Genomic DNA, 24,132 nt, shown 5'->3' with positions numbered 1-24,132 from the left:
ATTACCATCTATTGCTCCCCAAACTAATGAGGCCTTCTCAAACTTCAAAATCCACATTAACAACCACTCCGATTCTACTCAGACTTTGCTGCCCTAAAGACAAAGTGTTAGTACTGTTAGTACTGTCACCTGCTCCCATGTTCTAATTTCTATCCAGGTTTCACTGATGGAAGTTCCTCAAAATGAGCTGGCTCTCTGAAAGAAATATGGGTCTGTAATCAGCTTTCCTGGTTGTGCTCACTGATCATCACGTCAGAGCAGCCATTACTGTAAGCCCACTAGAAATTCAATAGGTACTGGCCATTCAGTTCCATGGAAGCTCCTGGATCTTTCTTGATTAGCAAAGAAAGAAGTTGCATTTATATAGTGCCTATTACCATCTCGGAATGGCCCAATGCACTAAGTGCTTTGTGAAGAGCGATCACTTGTTCACTTGTCTTTCTTGACAATGTCAGATATTTGGCAGCTAATTTACACATAGTAATTTCCCACCAACAGCAGAATGATCATCATCAATTAATCTGTTGAAAAAAAGAGACACATTGATGACATTTTTTGGGCCAAAAATCAATTCTTCAAAGGTATAGGTTGGTTAAACAGCATTTCCCTTTCTCAAAACCTTGATGACTCTTCCTGATTGGCTTGAACCTATCAATTCCTTCCTGTTTTGTCTTCAGTAATAAAGGCTAACATCTTGTCTGTGAGAGACTTTGTGCTAACTGGTCTGTATTTTCCTGCTTTCTGTAACAATCCTGTGATTCTACAATACACCCTGCCATATGAGACAAATAAGAAGAGGTGATTATTTAAGGGATGGGCCTTATATCATTTATTTGCATATTAAAAATAAATTCCATATGTCCTAGTGTTGCAATAAATCTCTGACATTCTTCTAGAGTCATGATTTCATAACATTACTTCAAGAATTTATTTTTTGGAAAAGCTCCACCTAAATTTGCAAAGGGCTGACTTCACAGGAATGATTTTAAAATATTATTGTTGAGTAATCTGGCATTGAGATATCAATGAGTAGGAAAGCCAAAAATGGTTTTACTTTGCACACAAGGAGGAACTTGTGAGGGAGCATGTATGAAGGATGGACTATTCTCGAAGCTTTCTCTTTGAATTGGTCCTTTGCTCCTGCAGAACTTTGTTGTCTGACAATAGACATTGTGGAGACTCACAAGTTCCCCTATATTCAGTCATTTGCATTCTGGCTTCTAACTGTACCATTCAGGTTCCCTTGATAAGAGTCAGGCATGGCTTAGTTCGGTACCTCCTTTATTTCACAGTCCAAAGGTTAAGGTTCTAATTCCTCAAAATTTACTGTAATACACAAGTGTAGTGTCAAGGGAGTGGTTGCAGTATTGAAAGATAAATTTCAGATTAATTTCTTTCAATCTTAAGCTCAGACATTATTAGCCGTGTCAGACTGGTGTGAAAGACTCTGTGGAAGTACTTTGAACAACCAGAGGGGTGGTCTGGTCTTTACTGCTAATGGGAGGGCATTTTCACTCAAAATCAACATAGTTATTTTAGTTAAAAATCACACAGCACCAGGTTATATTCCAATAGGTTTATTTGAAAGCACTAGCTTTCGGAGCTCTGCTCCTTCATCAGGTGGTTGTGGAGTCTAAGATTGTAAGTCACAGAACTTGTCGCAAAAGTTTACAGTGTGATGCAACTGAAATGATATATTGAAAAAGATCTGGAGTGTTCGTTAAGTCTCTCATCTTTTAGAATGACGATGTTGTTTCAGTTCTTTCATTTGTAAAATCCAGAACTTTTTTTAAAAAGTTACAGTCTCAAGTGAACTTGAACAGTAGGTCCATGTCGTCTCCGATAATGCATTGAAGGTGTGAGGTGCCCTGTGTGAGGCTGTCTGTGCCCCAATGTCCAAACTGATTCTATTTCTAAAAATGGGATTTACAGAATCTTACATGGATTCATGCAGTTTTTGAGCAAAACAAAATATAAATTCACCCCATAAACTTATATGTGGTGTGTGTGTTTGTAGTGCAGTGGGGTCACCTGCAGTGTGACATGAACCCAAGATCCCAGTTGAGGCCATCCCCATGGATACCGACCTTGGCTATCAGCCTCTGCTCGGCCACTTTGCTTTGTTGCCTGTCCCGAAGTCCACCTTGGAGGAGGGTCACCCGAAGGTCCAAAGTTGAATGTTCCTGACCGCTGAAGTGTTCTCTGATTGGGAGATTCAGGAAGAACGCACATACTGACATGGACATCAAGTTTCTGCAGAAATGCAGGAAAGCAGGAAAGATCCAAAAGGATTACGGATCACAGACCCACTCAAGTCAACCTACAACACATATTACATGGAGAGACTTTGTCATCGCACCTCTCGCAAACCCCTCAATCATCTCATGTACCAACTCCACGGCAGGCGCCACAACCTTGAAATTCAGATGAAGTCCACACTCCCAGTCTGCATTCAGCATACAACAGTACAGTTACGGGACATTGCCAAACAGGCAAGGTGACAAAACTACACCACGTACATGCACACCAAGAACAAGAACCTGGAGAAACTTGGCATCACCACCAGCAGTAGCCAAGCCCCACCCTGGCACCACAGTGGAAAATTTTATCACCATGGGGAAGTCGATCGTCAATTTATTGGACCACACCCTTCATCCGGAAGAGATTGAAGTTCTTAGCAGGGGTCTCAATTTCTGCCCCACCTCCAAAATGGACCCCTTGGGTCTTGCAGCAAACATGGAGGAATTAATCAGACAAATGAGACTCTGGGAATTATTTCAAGTTGCCAGCAGTTATCCCAATAGGCCCACTGAGGAACTGGAGCAGTCATCACAACGATCCTCAGAGGAGCGACCAAAGAAGGAGTCAACTTGGACCCCACCGGAGGGCTGCTGCCCTCGGCTTGACATGTATGCTTAAACCGTCAGGAAATGTATAAATGCCAGATTCATCAGTCGTACCCAGAAGGTAGAGCAAAACATCACCCGATCACAACGCAATGCCATCCATACTCTCAAAACCAGTCACAACATTGTCATCAAACCAGCAGATAAAGTCGGAACTATCGTCATTCAGAATAGAACAGACTACTGCAAGGAAGTGTACTGACAACTGAACAACCAGGAACACTACAGGCAACTACCAGCTGATCCAACCAAAGAGCACACCCGTGAATTAAACACATTGATCTGGACTTTGGATTCAGTCCTTCAGAGTTCCCGATGCACCCTCATCACATGTATTTCTCGCGTAGATAACTTCTACTGCCTTCTGAAGATACACAAAGCCAACACACCAGGACGTCCTATTGTATCAGGCAATCAGACCCTGTGTGAAAAGCTCTCTGGCTATGTCGAAGGCATCTTGAAACCTATTGTACAGGGAAACCCCAACTTCTGTTGCAACACTACAGATTTCTTTCAGAAACTCAGCACCCACAGACCAGTCGAATTAGGAACATTCCTCATCACAATGGACATTTCATCACTCTACGCCAGCAACCCCCGTGATGACAGCATTGTGGCAACAGCCTCACTACTCAACACCAAGAACTGCCAATCTTCAAGCACCATCCTACAACCCATCCACTTTATTCTTGATCACAACGTTTTCACTTTTGACAACCAGTTCTTCATCCAGACACACAGAACAACCATGGGGACCATATCTGCACCTCAATATGCCAACATTTCATGCACAGGTTCGAACAAGATTTCTTCTCTATGCAGAACCTCCAATCAGTGTTATACACCAGGTATATTGACAACATTTTCTTCCTCTGGACCCATGGCAAGGAGTCACTGAAACGACCTCACAGTGATACCAATGAGTTCCATCCCACATCAAACTCACCATGGGATACTCTTTAGTATCTGTCTCATTCTTGGGACACATGCATCTCCATCAAGGATGTGGACCTCAGCACTTCACCTCACAGCAAGAAACTGTAATGGCCTCAGCATGAGACACACACAAGCTGCAACCGACAGGGTACCTTTTGTTGTTCAGTACTTCCCAGGAACTGAAAAACTACACCATGTTCTTCACAGCCTGCAACACATTCTCAATGAGGATGAGCACCTCACCAAGACCTTCCCCACACCTGCACTTCTAGCCTTTAAGCAACCACCAAACATTAAACAGATCATTGTTTGTAGCAAGCTGCCAGCCTTTCAGGACAACACCATACAACCCTGTCATGGCAGACACTGCAAGATGTGCCAGAGTGTTGACATGGATACCACATCACACTGTCCATCATGTACGCAGCAGGTACTCATGTGACTCGGCTAACATTGTCTATCTTATACGCTGCAGGCAAGGGAAAGGAGTACAAAAGGAGGAAATCACAGTGATAACTGCTGATTCAGGCCTGAGACAGGAATATTAATTCCTAGATCATCTCAGATTCCTCGCCTTTGACATGAGGTGAAGTGGAAAGTTATTGTTCGGTCAGGCACCAAGCTTAACATCCACTCGTTGGCGCCAGTCACTGGATCGAGATGGGAACCATCTCCAGGTTGCAGTGCTCAAAGACAGGTTCCAATGGTGACAGGGCTTCTAAAAGAAGTTGTGGAGTAGAGCAGATTGGAGATTGGAAGGTCAGCAGTGTCACTGCATTGATATTTTCTATATAGCATGTTCAGAGATGTCATTACACACCTCTGGAGAAGATGGGACTTGAACCCAGGCCTCCTGGTTCAGAGGTATAGTCACTACTACTGCACTACAAGTGCCCAAGAGTCATAGTGTATATAAGTTGCTGGACAGTCAATTATAAGATATGCTGAATCACCTTATTTTGTGCATAAGCCATATCACTGAATGACTCCCTGTGCTGGCCCTGACAGTGAACTGTTAATGTGCATCAGATGGTTTGGTTTTCCCAAATGGCTCATTAACCAGCTCCACCAGGAATTTAATGGGCCATTAATTTGAGTTGAGCTATTTTATAATCCCTGCCCCTCCACTCAATTTCACTCTGAAAATAGCCTCACATTTCAGAGGTGTCCTAAGACTAACAGGTCAATTCGAAGCTTGTTTCCAATGGTGTCCGCACACGAATTAGGATCAGGCATAGACCATTAGGCCACTCGAATCTGCTCCATCATTTGATGGCTGATCTGATGGAAGCACTAACCTGACTTACCTGCTTGTCCTCCTCCCTATTATAAGAAGGATATTACCAAACTACAGATGGTTGAAATGAAGGATATGGAAGTCATTTTAGTCTCATTTGAAAAGGTGGCTAAACAAATGCGATAGCCAGTGATCATGTGGTTTGCTGATCCAAATAAAACTTGTAAGTAGAGCTAGTGAGGTATTTGCCTCACTATCAGAGGAGGGATATAGGGAGTATAAGGAGGTGAAGAAAGTGCATATGAACTTGTGCTAGAAGCCTACAGACAACATTTCAGGAATCTAAGGGGGGAACCCTGGCCAAGCCTATATTGAGTTTGAAAGGTTCAAACAGAGTAATTTTGATAGATGGATGAGAGTTTTACAAATAGAGCAAACCTACAACACTGTTGGAGAGACAATTATTTTAGAGGAGTTCAAAAGTTCACTTCCTGAAGTAGTGAGAACTCATGTGGAAGAGCAGAGAGTTAAAATGGCAAGATTAGCAGCTGAAATGGCTGATGACTGTGAGTTGATCCATTAATCAAAGTTTAGCTTCCAAAATCAATTTGGAAGAAATTGGAGAAAATAGAAATTCTCATGTGGAAAGGGAAAGGTAGAGCTTGGGTGAAGCTCAGCAGAATAACATCACAGGGTGAAAAGGAAACAAAGGGGAAAGAGTAGTTAAAAAGCTGTGGTGTTTTCACTGCAGTAAAGTAGGCCACATGAAATCACAGCTGCAAATGTGTTGCTGGTCAAAGCACAGCAGGCCAGGCAGCATCTCAGGAATAGAGAATTCGACGTTTCGAGCATAAGCCCTGATGAAGGGCTTATGCTCGAAACGTCGAATTCTCTATTCCTGAGATGCTGCCTGGCCTGCTGTGCTTTGACCAGCAACACATTTGCAGCTGTGATCTCCAGCATCTGCAGACCTCATTTTTTACTCACATGAAATCACAGTGTTGGTGGGTTAGGAAAATGATTGGAAATCCAGGTGTAGGAAACGGAAAGCACAGTGGAAGCTGGAAAGGTGCACCAGAATGTACAAGCTGGTCGGAGGTTAGTTAAGGAGCAAGTAGGTAACAACAGATAAAGAGGCTACAATTTTAAGAGATACAGGATCCTCTCAACCTGTGATGTTGAAAGATGCGGAGATATGTATCTCTGAAGGACCATTGTCAGAAAAGGTACTAGTAATGGGAATTCACAGTGAGAGAAGAACCGCTTAAAGATACAAAGTAAGGTTAGAGTGTCCAGTGAAGAGTAGAGAAGTCATGGTAGGAGCATTGGGCAAACTCTTAGCTCCAGGAATATAATTTGTCCTTGCTAATGATATAACTGGTTCACAGGTAGGAGTGCTGCCTAAAGTGGTTGAAAAGCCAGTGGAAACTCAGGCAACTGAACTATTGCAGGATGCATACACTGGGATTTTTCTGGACTATGTGGTAATAAGATCACAAAGTCACCAGGAGAAACAAAAGAGAATAGAATACTGAATAACTTAATCTGTCCAAAAACCCAACAGATTATACCAACTTAATGATGCTCTTCCCAATTCTTGCAACAATCCCCATAAACACCTCTTGGCACAAAAGGTAAAATCAAACCCAGGGTCTTACAGGAGAGATGTCAGAGAGAGAGGAGATCAGCTTGGACCTGCTTTTATGGGTCCAGCAGCTTCAAAGCTGCCTGACTGCTTTCAATTAATAGCCAGACTAAACCAGAGAAAAGCTGAGCTGGGAAACATGGCCGCTTCCTTTTCATTGTACAAGCTTTTTTTTAAACTTGGAAGCCTGTTGCCTGAGGCAGTATCTGTTAGCAGTATCAAACTGGCCCTAAATCCCTTCAAATGTAGGTGTTTTAGAGTCTGTGTCTTTTACGACCCTCTCTGAAAAAAATGCCAAGGATAACATCATCCTGTTAAAGGAGCAGCATCATCACAGGGTTGTGCAAATGAGTAATGAACTTCCTGAGGAAGTGGTGGATATGGGCACAGTTACAACGTTTAAAAGACACTTGGATAAGTACATGAATAGGAAAGGTTTGGAGGGATATCGGCCAGGAGCAGGCAGGTGGAACTAGATTAGTTTGGATTATGCTTGGCATGAAGGGTCTGTTTCCGTACTGTATGACTCTATGACTCTAGTCCTTTGACTCCCTTGTTAGTCAATGACATGTCTCTGTCAGACCAAATAACATTCACTATCTCAGAAAGAGAGTTCCACAGGCCAAGAACATTCTGATTGGTCCTGATTCTTACCTCAGTCTTAACTGGAAGATTGCTCATTTTTAAACAACATCCCCTAATTCTAGTCACTCCAACAAGGGTAGATATCCTGTCAAGTCTCCTCAGGATCTTATAAATTTCAATTAGATCACTTCTCATCCTTCTAATCTCCAGTGGGAATACACCAAGCATGTCCAACCTATTGTCATTGATAACCCACCCTGCCGCTTTCCCCACACAGCCCCAGCAATGAGATCACACCCAACCCTCACTTCACCTCCCCCCATCCCATGGACGATTAAAAACCAAAGCGTACGAGTTGGAGAGAACAATGAAGAAGCCAGCACATAAGCTGAAGGACTGGTGTTGGATTTCAAAGGATATGAGGAACGCATTGTATCCTGCACTCTGTGCTGTCACCCAGATGCACTTGTATCGTACGATCTGCCTCTAAAGCACTTAAGAGACCACGTTTCACTGTACCTCCGTACATGTGACAGTAATAAACCAAATCAAACGTTCTTGCAATGTGTTGGTCAATACTTTCTAAATAACATGCTTAATGTTTCAAGTCTAGATGACTGTTTATTAGAGCTCTGATGAAGAGTCATCCAGACTCGAAATATTGGCTTGTTCCCTCTCCATGGACCTGCTGTGATTTCCAACATTTTTTGTTATCAGTACAGATTCCAGGATCTGCAATAATTTGTTCCTGTTTGTAAATACCACGGTGTTTAGTCATGATTTGGAGATGTTGGCCTGGGTTGTACAAAGTTAAAAATCATGCAACACCAGGATAAAGTCCAACAGGTTTAATTGGAAGCACACTAGCTTTCGGAGCGTTGCTCCTTCATCAGGTGATAGTGCTCCGTCATCAGGTGGAATCTAATCTAATCTACAAAGACGTGCAGGTTACGTGGATTGCCCATAGTGTTTGGGGATGTGTGGGCTGGGTGGGTTAGCCACAGGAAATGCAGGGATGGGTGGGGGTGCTCTTCAGAAGGTCAGTGCAGACCCATTGGGCCAAATGGCCTCTTTCCACACTGTTGGGATTCTATGATTTGATATCTTTTGATGACATGACTATTATTCTTTGTTATAAATCAATTGACAGTTAAAGTATTGAGTCAACTCATAAAATTTAAAGATTATATATATGAATGGTACTTTCAGAAATGCACTAAGTGCTTCATGGAAGTTTCTTTTAAAAAAAAACCTTTCCTTGTAAATATCAGTAATTGATCTCTGCGTTCTTGAAAAAAGTCAGAAAGAATAAAACTGAACAGGATAACTCCTGTACTGAAAACACAAACTGCTAGAAATAACAGTGAGTCAGGCAGCAGCTGTGGAGAGAGAGCAAGCCAACATTTCGAGTCGAAATGACTCTTCATCAGGGTTGTTGTGAAGTGTGGAGGGGCAGTAGTTATGCAATGGTGAGGGGGAATGGAGTGCTGAGGTAGAAAGTGTATTGATTATTCAGATTAAGTGATCGGAATGTGAGAATGATAGAACGATGGTTTGTCTACCTGCCAGACTGGAAAGAACAGACTGGAGTGAGGGGAGGGGAGAGGGGGCACAGTGACAGAGAATGTAACAAAGAAAGCTAAAAGAAAGGGAAGAAACGGTTCCACAATCTGAAGGTGTTGGACTCAGTATTGAGTCCAGAAGGTTGTAACATGCCTGGTCTGAAGATGAAACAGTGCTCCTCCAGTTCTCACTGTGACTTGCTGGAGCATTTCAGCATGCTGAGGGCAGACAGGTGCGCATGTGAGCAGGACGCTGTGTTAATCCTGTGTTCACCTATCCATACCTCACCACCTCATTCTCCCTCTCCTCCATTCACCCAACCCTTTACCTGCAGTTCCCCCCACACCCACCCACAGTCCTGAAGAAGGGTTACACCTGAAACACTAACTTCTCCACCTCCTGATGCTGCCTGGCTTGCCGTGATTCCTGATGAAGGGCTTTTGCCCGAAACGTCAATTTCACTGCTCCTTGGATGCTGCCTGAACTGCTGTGCTCTTCCAGCACCACTAATCCAGAATCTGGTTTCCAGCATCTGCAGTCATTGTTTTTACCTCATGTTTTTCCTGCCTCCTGCTTGTTTACTGTGTTAAAATTACTGGCTTCAGGAATGTCAGGGTTTGCTTTGCATGGATCGGAGGAGTTCCTGTTCTTGTGGCTGCACTGTTTCTGCTTGTTTCGTCCAAATCCAGAACCTCATCCACCCCAGGATTACTGCGGCTGCGAAAATTACAACAGGAGTTCAAAATTGGGTGTCGTGCTACTCACGTGATGTGACAGCCCAGTGCTTAACACTGGAGCAGTGGATACGTTATTGCAGCCATATCTTGGGTGGCATGGTGGCTCAGTGGTTAGCACTGCTGCCTCACAGCACCAGGGACCCAGGTTTGAACCCATCCCCGGTCAGCTGTCTGTGTGGAGTTTGCACATTCTCCCCGTGTCTGCGTGGGTTTCCTCCGGGTCCTCTGGTTTCCTCCCACTGTGCAAGGGTGTGCAGGTTAGTGTGGATTGTCAATGCTAAATTCCCCTTACTCCCAGTCAGGAAACAGAACTGGCAAGGTGTCCCCTCAGCCTGCTGTAGTGGCTTCCTGGTCTGGCATGATGGCCTTCTGGTGGTACATAGCAATCTCCCAGCCTGGCATGACCTCAGCATGGACTTCCGGTCTCGAGGTGATGCTAGAGCAAACTTCCAGCCTGGTGAGCCTTGAGGAGAAGTGAATGGTCTGAGTTGCAATGCCTGGAAATGATTGAATTGAGGCATTCAAGGTGATGTTGGTGAATTATTTAAATGGGAGCAATGTGTAGGCGTATGGGGAAAAGGCAGGAGATTGGCATGTCATGGTCCACGTGCTCAGAGTGCCAGTGAGGATACACTGATACACCGTAACAGGTCTGTGATTCCTTTGTAAAAGTGGTAGCTGTTTCTGTGCTGCTAGTATTAACCTCACCACCGTAGAGCGCATGTTGCCTCCATGATAAAATCATATCTGTAAGTCGTTAGATCAGATATTGGATGCCTGGTGCTGCAAAAGGTGAACTTGTTGAAGTGCTACAAAGTGACAGGAGGTGGCAGTGTCTTAAACAATTAAACAAACATTTTTGTGATAGGAATTCATTGAGAAAAAAACAATGAAATGATTAATGGCCAGGAACTTGCTCAAAGCTCCACTGATGTAACTCCTGTACAAATGTGACAGAAACTGCAGACATGTATTCCTGGTGTGGAAGGAGGGACAGCTCAGGAAGTTCTCAATCTGTGTGATCGGCAGACACTGCCCTAGTAACAGACTCACAGCTTTTAGATACAGATTTAATTCATTCTGCAGAATTATTGCAATTTATTTAGATTTATAAATAGCTTGAATTAGAAATACAGTGAGTGTTTTTAATAAAGCAACTGAAGGAGGAAGTATTTTTCTTTAATTTGAAATGTTCCTGTGCTGATGTCTGTACTCAGTGTTTGGAGGTCAGGAAGTGGAAAACGATGGGATGGGTGTGTGGCTTCTGAGCTGCACAGTTTACAGGGAACATTGAGCGTGACATCATCCTGTGTGGGTTTATCAGCTTTCTCTTTTGTAAGTTCCTTCAGTCTTACTTCCTTGTACAATCCGAGCTTTCGTTCGTTTGTATTTGCTTAAAGGAGTAATCAAGTGTTCCCAATTACTTCATATTTAATCCTCTCACTTAACTTAGATCATATTTTATTGCTTGTTTTAGAACAGATTTCTAAATAATTGTGATTTCATTGCAACTATGTCTCACGAATCAGTTTCCTTCTGAGCTCTGTCCTACGTTGGCCCACATCCTACAAAATTTTAACTCTTTTAAAATTGTGGTTCACATTCCTCTAAGCCTTAATCCCTTTCTGTCCTGGTAACCTCCTACAGCCCCAAGACATACCAGCATATCTGTTCTCCAATTCTAACCTCTGAAATGCTTCACTCTACCATTAGGGAGCTTCGTGTTGCACTCCCCAGACCCTTGGTAGGGAGCTCCATCCCTAAACCTCTCCATCTTTCTCTCAATCTCTGTTCCCCCATGTCTCTCTCTCTCCATAGCTGTCCCTCCAACTGTGTCCCTCTCTGTCTCCATCTGCTTCTCTCTCCCTCCATCTCTGAACAGGCTGGGACATTTTTCACTGGGGTGGTTTTCACTAGGAGGTTGAGAGATGAACTTCTAGAAGTTTATAAAATCCCGAAGGGTATAGCTAGTCTGAAATTTGGGCATCGTTTCCTTGGGGTGAGGGATTTCAGCATTAGGGGACATATTCTTAAATTGAGAGGAGAAATATTTTAAAAAGGCATTGGAGCAATTTTTTTTACACAGAGACCAGTTCGTGTATGGAATGAACTTTCAGTGGAAGTGATGGATGTGGGTACAGTCACAAACTTTAAAAGACATTTGGATAGGTACATGAATAAGAAATGCTTGGAGAGATATGGGCCAGGAGCAGGCAGGTGGGACTAGTTTAATTTGGGATTATGTTCGGCATAGGCTGTCTGGAATGAATTGTCAGTTGCTGTGCTTGTATGACTCTATGACTATAACTCTCTCTTCCTTAAACTCTTTCACATTTGCTCTCTTTCCTGTCTTTCTCTTCCCTCCACCTCTTTTTCTCTATGTCTCTCCAACTCTCTGTCTCAAGCATCATCTTTCTCCCTCTATCTCTCTTTCTCATCTCCCATATCACAGCCTCCCATATCGCAGCCCATCCCAACTCTCTCTCTCATCTCCCTCTCCCCCCTCATATCTCTGCCCACCCCATCTCTCTCTCACTCGTCTCCCTCACCCCCACATATTTCTGCCCACTCCATCTCTCTCTCACATCTCCCTCTCCCCCCATATCTCTGCCCACCCCATCTCTCTCTCATCTCCCTCTCCCTCATATTTCTGCCCACCTCATCTCTCTCTCTCCCCTCCGTGGGCGGCACAGTGGTTAGCACTGCTTCCTCACAGCGCCAGAGACCTGGGTTCAATTCCCACCTCAGGCGACTGACTGTGTGGAGTTTGCACATTCTCCCCATGTCTGCGTGGGTTTCCTCCAGGTGCTCCGGTTTCCTCCCACAGTCCAAAAAAAAATGTGCAGGTTAGGTGAATTGGCCATGCTAAATTGCCCGTAGTGTTAGGTGAAGGAGTAAATATAGGGGAATGGTGTGGGTGGATTGTGCTTCGGCGAGTTAGTGTGGACTTGTTGGGCTGAAGGGCCTGTTTCCACACTGAAGGTAATCTAATCTAATCCTCAAAACCTGATCTCTTTGACTTTAATGTGGCTTGGTGCCAAATTTTGTTCGATAGTGTCCTATTAGGTACAAAGCTGTGTTTGTATTATCAGCTTTAATGTGCATGCAAGTTATTTTTTTCAAATGTTATTCAGCTAGGTACACGAAATATGAAGTATGGTTAAGCATTGCACAGTTTTGGTCTCCTTCCTTCCGAAAGAATATAGTAGCTGTTCAAAGAAGGTCCATTTGTCTGATTCTGAGGATAAAGTGGTTATCTTATGAGGAAATGTCAGACAGGTTGGGCCCATGTCCATTGGCATTTCGAAGAATGAGAGGCAATCATATTGAAATGAGTAAGCTCCTGAGGGAACGTGACGGAATGGTGGCTGACAGGGTGTTTCCCTTGTGGATGTGTCAGAACTGCGGGCATGGTTTAAAAATTAATGCTGTCTCATTTAAGTCAGAGATAAGGAGAAAGCATATCTCTGAGGATCATTAGTTTCTGGCATTCTCTTCCTCAGAGAGCTGTGGAGGCTGTCACTGAACATATTCAGAAAAGCACTACAGGGTGGGAGCAGGCCATTGAGTCCACACCAACCCTTTGAAGAACATCTCACCCTACCCCTGCATTCCCTATGGCTAGTCCACACAGCCTGCCCAACACTGGACACCATAGGCAATGCAATGTGGCCAATCCACCTTAACCTGCACATCTTTGGATTGTGGGAGGAAACTGGAGCACCTGGAGGAAACCCATGTAGGTACAGGGAGAATGTGCAAACTCGAGGGTGGAATTGAACCCGGGTCCCTGGTGCTGTGAGGCAGCAGTGCTAATCACTGGGCCACCAGGCCACTGTGAGGCTATCCAAGGCTGTATCAAGTACATTTTCAATCGAACAGACTTTTGAAGAGTTTTTGAGGCATCAAACCTGAAAACATAATTGAGGCCACAATTAGACCAACCATGTTCTTATTCATTGTCAGAACAGGCCTGCTTTTAATTTGTTGTGTCCCCTCTGTGTTCTCCATATCAGGTATCCCATGGCGATTGCTATGTTGGCTTCAAAGAAGGTGGATGTGAAACCTCTGATCACACATCGTTTCTCACTGGACCAGGCCATTGAGGCATTTGAGACCACAAGGAAACGGCTAGGAATTAAAGTGATGCTGAAATGTGACTAAGGGCGAGACTCCTTTTGCAGGTTCCTCAGCGTGTGAGCCTGGGCTCATTAACTCTCATGGCCTGCAGCAAACTCTGGGGCAGTGTGTTAACAATTGAAAGGGGGTTTTGTTGATAATCATGGAGGCTTTGTAATTAAATTGGCGCTTTTAAAATGTTTCCTTTGATTAAAGCTGTATTCTCCACTTTCTTCCTGTTTCAACCTGGACTCCAAGTTTAACTTCAGTCTCCCCTTGAGTCTTGTTTTTGGGGTCCAGTGAACATTTTGATACGATCAATTATTAAATAAACAGAATCAGTTCCAAGGAAGAAACTTGTATTTGTACAATGACTTCTGTGACCTCAGGATAGCTCAAATTAGCTGTGAAGCTAATTAATCGTCTGCCATTTGCCTATCGCTTTCCCGTCTTCATTGTGTGTGACCTAATTGCAGTGCAAATAACGTGATTGAAACAGAGAATGTCAACGCTCCTTATGGATTGGCAGAGTAAGTCATTCGTAAGCATCCCTCTGTCTCTCCCTTTCCCCCCTCGCCCTCCCCTGCATCCCCAGCACCTCCAAGACCTGCATTCAAGTGCAGCTGAACCATCCTGAGATGATTCTCAAAGAATAAAGACAAAGGCGACAGTGCAATAAAGTAAACAGAAGGACACAGAGCATACATACCAGCATGGACCAGTTGGGCCAAATGGCCTGTTGACCTGTTGCTTTACATTTTGTGTATTAAAATACCACAACTCTCTTAACTGCACCTCCAGAGCTTGGTCATTTTGCTTCCATTACTTGGGCCCTTAGTTAGACCATGTGGGACAGGCAGCATCCAAGGAGCAGGACAATCAACGTTTCGGGCATGAGCCCTTCTTCAGGAATGCCCTTCCTGAAGAAGGACTCATGCCCAAAATGTTGATTCTCCTGCTCCTTGGATGCTGCCTGACTGGCTGCGCTTTTCCAGCAACACATTTTCAGCTCTGATCACCAGCATCTGCAGTCCTCACTTTCTCCTTTTTAGACCATACCTGGATGGTGCGTGTAATTTTGGGCCTCCTTATTTCAGAAATAATCGAGTTAAACAATTTTAGGGCTTGAAGCACCTTCTCCCATATTCTTACCCCAACCCCTACACACTAGACCTTGTTATCAATGGCCTGCTATTACATACAACCAATTGTTAGCCACAATTGTGCCCATTAGCAGCTATTCATTCTCCAAGATTGATCATTATTGTCTCTCTTTGGGCTCTATCTCATCTGCTGTTTACTCCTTATCCCCTCCCTTCACCCTATCTTCTGCATAAAAGACAACCTTTTCCTAACTACCATCAGTTCTGATGTGGAGGAGCCGGTGTTGGACTGGGGTGGACAAAGTTAGAAACTACACAAAACCAGGATGAAGGAGCAGCGTTCCGAAAGCTAGTTGGACTATAACCTGGTGTTGTGTGATCTCTAACCTTGACCATCAGTTCTGAGGAAAGGTCATTGGACCCGAAACATTAACTCTGACTTCTCTCCACAGATCCTGCCCGACCTGTTGACCTTTTCCAGCAATTTGTTTTTGTCTCAGAAAACATGTTATTGCCAGAGAAAGAGGGTGTAACAAATGTTCATGGGATAGTGGAACTATGGAGAGAGATTAGGCAAATTGGGTGTGTATTCTCTAGTATTTTGAAGAATGACAGATGATCTCATTGAACCTTGCACAACACTTTAAATTAGGTTAGATATTTCCCTTTCTAGAACCAGAGAGGAAAATTTAAATATAAGGGGAATCCCACTTAGGTCCAAGTTGAGGAGAATTTGTTTTTACTTAGAGGGTTATGAACCTTTGGAATTCTCTACCACTGATGGCTATGGGGGCTCAGTCTTTGAGTATGTATAAGGAAGAGATTGATAAGAGCAGGAGACTTAGAAACAATTGGAGGAAAATGTACTTTACCTAAACACTATGGGGATTTAGAATGCGCTGCCTGGGAGGGTGGTTGTGGCGGGAATCCTCACAGCCTTTCAAAATATATGGATGAGCACATGGAATGGACCATTCTCTAGGGCAAGTGCTGGAAAGTGGGATTCATGTAGAGACATCAGTGCAGACTTGATGGGTCAAAAGGCCTCCTCTGTGCTGCATGACTCAATGAACATGACTCCAAGGCGTTGGATATAGTTCCTTAGGGCTAAAGGGATCAAGTTTACAGGGAGGGAGTGGAGGATAAGCACGGAGGAGGTGATGACCTAGTGGTATTACTGCTAGACTATTAATCCAGAGGATCAGGTCAAGTTCTGGGACTCAGGATCAAATTCTGCCTGGTAAACGATGGAAAAAACTGGAATTAAGAGTCAAATAACGACTATGAAACAGTTCTTCATTGTCAGGAAGAACCTAATGTCTTTGTGGGAAGGAAATGGTTGTCCTTACCTGGTCTGGCCTGCATGTGACTCCAAACCCACAGATTAATTCTTAATTACTGTCTGGGCAGTGAGGAATGAGCAATAAATGCTGGCCTTGCCAATGCTGCCCATATCCAGTGAACAACAAGAGGTACTGATTTGCATGATCAGCTGTGACCATACTGCATGGTAGAGCAGGGCTGTTCCTGTATACTCCTGCTCCTGTATTTCCACTGTAGATTTTTGATTGTCAATTGTGTAGAGGGTTGAGTAAAAGGCATTGAAGTACTCAATCAGCCATTGTCATGTTAAATGATGGGGCGGGCACGACAGTCCGAATGAGTTCACTCTTCCCGAGTACCTCGTTGTCTTGGTTATTTTGCAATAATTCTGATTCATTTGATCCCAGTGTACTTGCAAAGGAAACATTCACGAGAACTGAAGTCACTGGGAGCAGGAACACAAGCTGTCCTCACCTGAATCAATATGGTGTAGCAATCAATCAGTGAAATGTTTACATTATTAGAAGCTTGCACATATATTTGAAATAGATTACAATCAACAGGAAGCAAACACGATTGTGCCCTGAAGCAGTTTCTTAAAATGATAACAACCTGACTAATCTACAGCAAATAGCTGTCTTTTGTTATTATGAACTATGGTGGTGGAGAGTAGTGTTATGCACTGTGTATAGATTCACTGATAAATCCAATGGGGAAATTCAGTCAAGGCCGAAAAGTGATTGGAAATGAGAACATTCTACCACTTGGAGTAGCTGAGGCTGGAGGGCATCGATATCTTTAAGGGGAAGATAGATTGAAAATATGAGGGCAAAGTTAATACAGGTTATGTTGATAGAATGAAATAAAGAAGCATTGTAAAATTTTCTTAAGGATGAGGGATTTTAAGACTGGGAGTACATTTTAAAGGTGGGAAGAGCAAATGTTTTACACAGAGGGGGGCTCGTGTGTGGAATGAACTTCCCGAGGAAGTGGTGAATGTGTGTACAATTACAATGTTTTAAAGACATTTGGATAAGTACAAGAATAGGAAAGGTTTAGAAGGATATGGGCCAGGAGCAGGTAGGTGGGACTACTTTAGTTTGGGACTACATTCGGCATGGACTCGTTGGACCAAGGGGTCTGTTTCCATGCTTTATGTCTCTATGAGTAGAACCATCAGCAAGCACCAGTTGGTTTGGCATTATGTTCGTGTTTTATAAACAATGGCATCCCTTTTATCTACAAAATCCACACACAATGTGCAGATGTACCAAATGTCTTTTGTTGATCTTGATTGAGAGGCTAAAATGAACAATATATGTTTGGTAGTCTTCCGCTATTAATAGCCCAAGTGTCCAATCCGTTAGAGCACATCTTTCAACTGGGAAAAGATGAAATACATACTTTAATTTAAAATACAACGCCAAAGATTGCAGATATTTTCTAAATGAACTGTTCAGTCATGTTTCTGGAGTGGGGTACTTGAAGCCAGGCCTACTGGTTCAGAGGTAGGGACACTATCACTACATCACAAGAGCTCTTATGTCAAAGAAAATGCCGACTGCCTGGGCCTGATTGTACTTTCATGTAAAAATGGGAAAAAACATTCTATTTTGGAGGACCACTTTCTGGAATAGGCAGTCACATTGATCCTTAGGTGATTCTGAAGTGTAACAAAGCAGCATTTAATGACCCAGTGCATTAAAATTCCGATTTGTCGAGTTACGTAACCCATACAACAGGACAGTGAGGCTGAAGTGCTGAGGCAGGACAGTACACTGAACATGGAGCTAAGCAATTGCACAAGAAGGTTAAAGATCCGTGATGGCATGTTGCAAATGGGACATAACTGCCATTAAACACAATTAAGCAATTTATAAGAGATGGAACCACTATGAACTTGGTCAATATTGAAGAGCTGAAAATATATTTAATAACGTTTTGGGGGTTCCCTTGTCGAAGTTGGCCTCATCGGAACATACGTGACAGAGTCAGAGGAACTGGGAGAATGGAATGCAGTCTTTACAAAAAGCAGTGTGCGAGGATGTATAGTCCAGGTAGCTGTGGGAGTCGGTGGGTTTATAGTGGATGTTAGCGGCCAGATTTACTCAGAAATGGAAACAGATGTTGGGGAAGGGAAGGGAGGAGTCAGAGGTAGACCAGGTGAAAGTGAGATTCTGGATCAGTGGTGCTGGAAGATCACAGCAGTTCAGGCAGCATCTAACAAGCAGCGAAATCGACATTTCGGGCAAAAGCCCTTCATCAGGAATAAAGGCAGTGAGCTGGAAGCGTGGAGAGATAAGCTAGAGGAGGGTGGGGGTGGGGATAGAGTAGCATAGAGTACAATGGGTGAGTGGGGGAGGAGATGAAGGTGATGGGTCAGGGAGGAGAGGGTGGAGTGGATAGGTGGAAAAGAAGATAAGCCGGTTGGACAAGTCCGGACAAGTCATGGGGACAGTGCTGAGCTGGAAGTTTGAAACTAGGATGAGGTGGGGGAAGGGGAAATGAGGAAACTGTTGAAGTCCACATTTATGCCCTGGAGTTGAAGTGTTCCGAGGCGGAAGATGTGGCGTTCTTCCTCCAGGCGTCTGGTGGTGACGGAGCGGCGGTGAAGGAGGCCCAGGACCTCCATGTCCTCGGCAGAGTGGGAGGGGGAGTTGAAATGTTGGGCCACGGGGCGGTGTGGTTGATTGGTGTGGGTATCTCGGAGATGTTCCCTAAAGCGCTCTGCTAGGAGGCGCCCAGTCTCCCCAATGTAGAGGAGACCGCATCGGGAGCAACGGATACAATAAATGATATTAGTGGATGTGCAGGTAAATCTTTGATGGATGTGGAAGGCTCCCAGGTGAAAGTGAGGGCAAGGTGGAAATTGGCCACGAAATGGATGAACCTTTCCAATTCCAGACGAGAGACCTTGAAACAGTCCATCAGAAAGAAAATCTCGACTTTCAAATGTCTAGGGAATCTGCAATTGTCTACATTTTTTGAAAAGTACTTTGAAGAGTTTCTATTGGGATCAATTGCAATTTCCTTGAATAATAAGAAATACTGAGTCAAGTGCCCTGGTGACCCTCAACCTGGAGATGGTCCATCTTGAATGAAGTCAACACAGAATCCGTGTAGTGAGACACAAAGCAGAGTCACAACCAAGAGAGCTGGAGAGAGAGGATGATCGGCACACTAATGTAGAGGCAGCAGCCAGAGACATAACAGGAGCACAGAATTCACATGAGGAAAAGCTAGTAAAGTTCTCTATGAAAAGGTCAGTTTGCTGTTTCACAATGAAAAGAAAATAAGATTCCAGTAGCTTTTGGGCGCTGAGACCAAGGCGATTACCAAGGGACCTTGGATGGAATATAATTGCCAGTGAAGACAACACAAGGTCCATACTAATTGAGGAAATGAGAGATCCTGCATATTGCAAAATGGATTTATCAATGTTAGAAGTGATTTGGGTGTCATATGTCTACAGGAAGTGATTTGGGTGGTTGTAATTGCATAACAGATATCTGTGTTGCATGCAATTGTTAAAATGAAATGTACCTTTTTATGTGAAGAATCATTCACCTATTAATTCTTGTTTTGCTTGTGTTGGTTCTAGTTTTTCTTAAAACAGATGTTGCAACGTATGAAATCTACTTTGGAATGTTTTCATTTGAGAATTATTTCTTAAACTTGTTTTATGGACACTGCAACTAATTTGTCAAATGAATCAGCTGTCCATTTTTTAAATGTACTTATCGAGATCTTTAGTTTTGAACTATTTAGTTCTGCCACTGGAGTACCAGACAAAGATAAATTGGTGTGTTAAGCATTCACAAAGTAATTTCTTGACTACAGCGAGCTTTATAGAATTGACCTTTTATAAAATCATGGGGGACATAGTCAAGGTGAATAGCAAGGTCTTTTCCCCTGGGTAGGGGAATTCAAAATTAGAGGGCATAGGTTTAGGGTGAGAGGAGAAAGATCTAAAAGGGACTTGAGGTGCAACTTGTTAAGCTGAAGAAGGAGGCTTGTGTGTTGATGAGACAAGATGGTTCAGATGAGCCAATGGAGAGTTACAGATCAGCTCGGAAGGATTTAAAGAAAGAGTTAAGAAGAGCAAAGAGAGGACACGAGCAGTCTTTAGCAATTAGAATAAAGGAGAACCATAAAGCTTTCTATAAGTATGTGAGGAATAAAAGGATAACTAGGATAGGAATAGGGCCAGTCAAAGACAGAAGTGGGAAGTTGAGTGTGGATCCTGTAGAAATCGGAGAGGTGCCAAACAAACATTTCTCATCCGTGTTCACTCAGGAAAAGGAGAATATTGTAGAGGAGAAGAATGAGATACGAAATATTAGACTAGAAAGGAAGGTTAGTTACGAAGAGATGTTATCAATTCTAGAAGGAGTGAAAGGAGATAAATCCCCTGAGCTGGATGGGATTTATCCAAGGATTCTCTGGGAAGATAGGGAGGAGATAGCAGAGCCTTTGGCTTTGATATTTGAGTCGTCATTGTCCACAGGTTTGGTACCAGAGAGTTGGAGGATTGCAAACGTTGTACCCTTGTTCAAGAATGGCAGTAGAGATGATTATAGACCAGGTAATTATAGACCAGTGAGCCTTTCATCTGTTGTAGGAAAGATTTTAGAAAGGATTATAAGGGATAAGATTTATAATCATCTAGCAAGCAACAATTTGGTTTCAGATAGTCAACATGGTTTTGTCAAGAGGAGGTCGTTTCTCACAAACATCATTGAGTTTTTTGAGAAGGTGACCAAGCATGTAGATGGGGGTAGGATAGTTGACATGGTATACATGGACTTCAGTAAAGCCTTTGATAAGGTTCTACATGGTAGACTGTTGAAGAAAATGCAGAGGCATGGGATGGAGGGTAATTTAGCAGTTTGGATTAGAAACTGGCTTTCTGAAAGAAGGGAGCGAGTGGTGGTTGATGGAAAATATTCAGTCTGGAGTCCAGTTACTAGTTGTGTGCCATAAGGATCTGTTTTGGGACCACAGCTGTTTGTCATTTTTATAAATGACTTAGGCACAGGCATAGGTGGATGGGTTAGTAAATTTGCAGATGACACTAAAGTCGGTGAAGTAGTGAACAGTGTGGAGGAATGTTGCAAGTTGCAGGGGGACTTGGATAAACTGCAGAATTGGGCTGAGGTGGCAAATGGAGTTCAATGCAGATAAATGTGAGGTGATTCACTTTGGGAAAAATAACAGGAAGGCAGAGTACTGGGCCAATGGAAAGATTGTTCGTGGTTTGGATGTGCAGAGGGATCTTGAAGTCCATGACATAGATTGCTGAAAGTTGCCACCCCGGTTGATAGTACTGTTATGAAGGCAGACGGTGTGTTAGGTTTCATTGGTAGAGGGATTGAGTTCCGGAGCTGTGATATCGTGTTGCAACTAAACAAAATGCTGGTGCGGCTGCATTTGAATATTGTGTACAGTTCTGGTCGTCATATTTCAGGAAGGATGTGGAAGAATTGGAAAACATGCAGAGGAGATTTACCAGGATGTTGTCTGGTCTGGTGGGAAGGTCTTATGAGGAAAGGCTGAGGAACTTGAGTCTGTTCTCATTGGAAAGAAGAAGGCTAAGAGGGGATTTGATAGAGACATACAAGACGTTCAGAGGATTAGATAGTGTAGACAGTGAGAGTCTTTTTCCTAGGATGATGATGTCAGCTTGTACAAAGGGGCATAACTACAAATTGAGGAATGATTGATTTAAGATAGATGTCAGAATCAGGTTCTTTATGCAGAGAGTGGTAAGGGTGTGGAATGCCCTACCTGCCAATGCAGTCAACTCAGCCACATTAGGGAGATTTAAACAATCCTTGGATAAGAACATGGAAGATGATGGGATAGTGTAGGGGGAATGAGCTGAGAATAGTTCACAGGTCGGCGCAACATCGAGGGCTGAAGGGCCTGTTCTACGCTGTATCGTTCTATGTTCTATGTTCTACATTCTAACTTTTTCACACAGAGGGTGATTTGCCTGCGGAATGAACTGCTACAGGAAGTGGGAGATGCAGGTATAGTGACAACATTTAAAAGACCATTTGGACAGCTAAATGAATAGAAAAGGTTTAGAGAGATATGGGACAAATGCAGGCAAATAGGACTAGATTAATTTGGGAAACTTGGTTGGCATGGGCAAGTTGAACTGAAAGGTCTGTTTCTGTGATGTAGGACTCTATCCTCTCAACAACAAGTGTGATATGCAATAACCCAACTTCCACATATTGTCTAATTTTTTTATTATTCAGTGGAGGCAACCATCATACAGTAATTCACAGTTTACATTATTTTATATTATTTACATTTCATTGTCAAAAAATGCACAGTTACACACAGCAAATGTTTCCCTAGAATGCCCAATTTCTATTGATAGTATTAATAAATAATCAACGTCTATTCAATCTAATGAACAAGTCAAAGTACTTCCATTAGCTGTGGGGTTTATGGAAAGGTAATTGAGTGATTTCAGTTTTAAAAGCCCCTCCTATACTAGGTCAATATAAATCACTATTGGAAACCTTTGCTGGGAAAGTGATCCTGGCACATTAAAAACGATTCCAGGGTCTGCCCTGTCCCTGCTCAGAAATGTTAGCAAAAGCTTCTCAAAGGAGAGTGTGGCATAGGACCTGGGCAGCACGTGAAAGCAGGCATATACAAGGACAGGGTGGGGTTTGGATGTGTAAGAGGTGCATTGGGCACTGGGTGCCCATCAGCATTACCCCAGGTAGTTCATTACTCTGCAATAAACACGTGATCAGGCCAGCCCATAGTATTCATTGGTTAGAGACAAAAAATCTGCAGATGCTGGAATGCAAAGTAGTCAGGCAGGAGGCTGGATGACCACAGCAAGCCAGGCAGAATCAGGGGGTGCAGAGGTCAATGTTTCGGGTGTAACCCTTCATCAGGCCAACCTTTAATCATTGGCTTTTTTTGAGGGGTGTTAGATATTGGGCTGATCCTTTAAAGGGATATACAGTCTGGGAAAAGGAAACGTGGCTCCTGGAAGCCTGGGAGTGCATCACGTTTCTCTGATGCTGCTTTGGGACCACCTTCCTCTTCCCCCTTGAAGACAGAAAGCCCTCCATGTACCAGGTCCACTGCTGATGGGGAAAGGGCGCACATTCAACAGCCTCAGCTCCAGGCATGACCACTTCTCTGAGAATCCTCCCTTTGACTTGAGGGTCTCAATGCTGGTTGAATTTAACCCTTCTCCATCACTGGTCATCCTCATCCACTGCATGGTCACCCTTGTTCAATCCACAGATGGGGAGCCTGAACATTGCCTACATAGAACACCCTGGCATAGGGGCCATATCCATTCACACCCACCATTATTTGAAATTGTTGGGTAGTTTTACGGTCAAATGCCCTTCAGCTGCTAACCCTCTAGGTTTATCCAAGCTTAGGACTGGCACCACTACACACTGCCACGCCTGCACCAATGGCAATACCCCAAGCAACAAAAATGCTCCATGATTTCATCAGGATCATCAAGGTAAGGACATCTGCTCCTCGTGTTTGTCCACGTCATCACCATTTCCAGCCTCCATACCCCTCCCCCACTTTAAATCCCTCTCCTACAATCACTGCATCACATCCTTCACTATGTTGTTTCCTCCTCCTTGCCCTGGGCAGCTCTCGCTTGCACCATTTCATCTTACACACTGTGTATCAGTTATCCCAGTGACATGGTTCAGCTCCTAGTTTACTCAGACTCTTCCCACAGTTCAGAATGTCTCTCTCCCTCCACAAAGAGGCCCATTGCAATATGGCAAGGGATTAAAAAAAAATGCAGATGCTGGAATCCAAGGGGTCCTGACGAAGGGTTATAGACGAAACATTGACTCCTGCACCTCCTGATGCTTCCTGACTTGCTGTGTCTCCCACCTTCCTGCTTGTCTACAATGCAATAATGGCAGGCAGAGAATGTTCAATCCTGCCATAATGGCAGCATAGCAGG

General features: G+C 43.6%; 1 protein-coding gene across 1 annotated transcript in view; it reads left to right on the top strand.

Moving 5' to 3' along the window:
* The window catches only part of LOC132834764 (sorbitol dehydrogenase-like), a 41,116-nt gene extending 27,226 nt beyond the window's left edge, over nt 1-13,890 (top strand). The window contains exon 9 of the mRNA XM_060853752.1: nt 13,626-13,890. Within this exon, the coding sequence (XP_060709735.1) occupies nt 13,626-13,773 (148 nt within the window). The 3' untranslated portion in view covers nt 13,774-13,890. The remainder of the gene's footprint in view (nt 1-13,625) is intronic.
* The last annotated feature ends 10,242 nt before the right edge of the window (nt 13,891-24,132 follow it).

Source organism: Hemiscyllium ocellatum, chromosome 42 (genome assembly GCF_020745735.1).
Source record: "Hemiscyllium ocellatum isolate sHemOce1 chromosome 42, sHemOce1.pat.X.cur, whole genome shotgun sequence".
NCBI lineage: Eukaryota > Metazoa > Chordata > Chondrichthyes > Orectolobiformes > Hemiscylliidae > Hemiscyllium > Hemiscyllium ocellatum.
The sequence above is the reverse complement of the archived record's forward strand: the minus strand, read 5'-3'. Positions and strand labels throughout refer to the sequence as shown.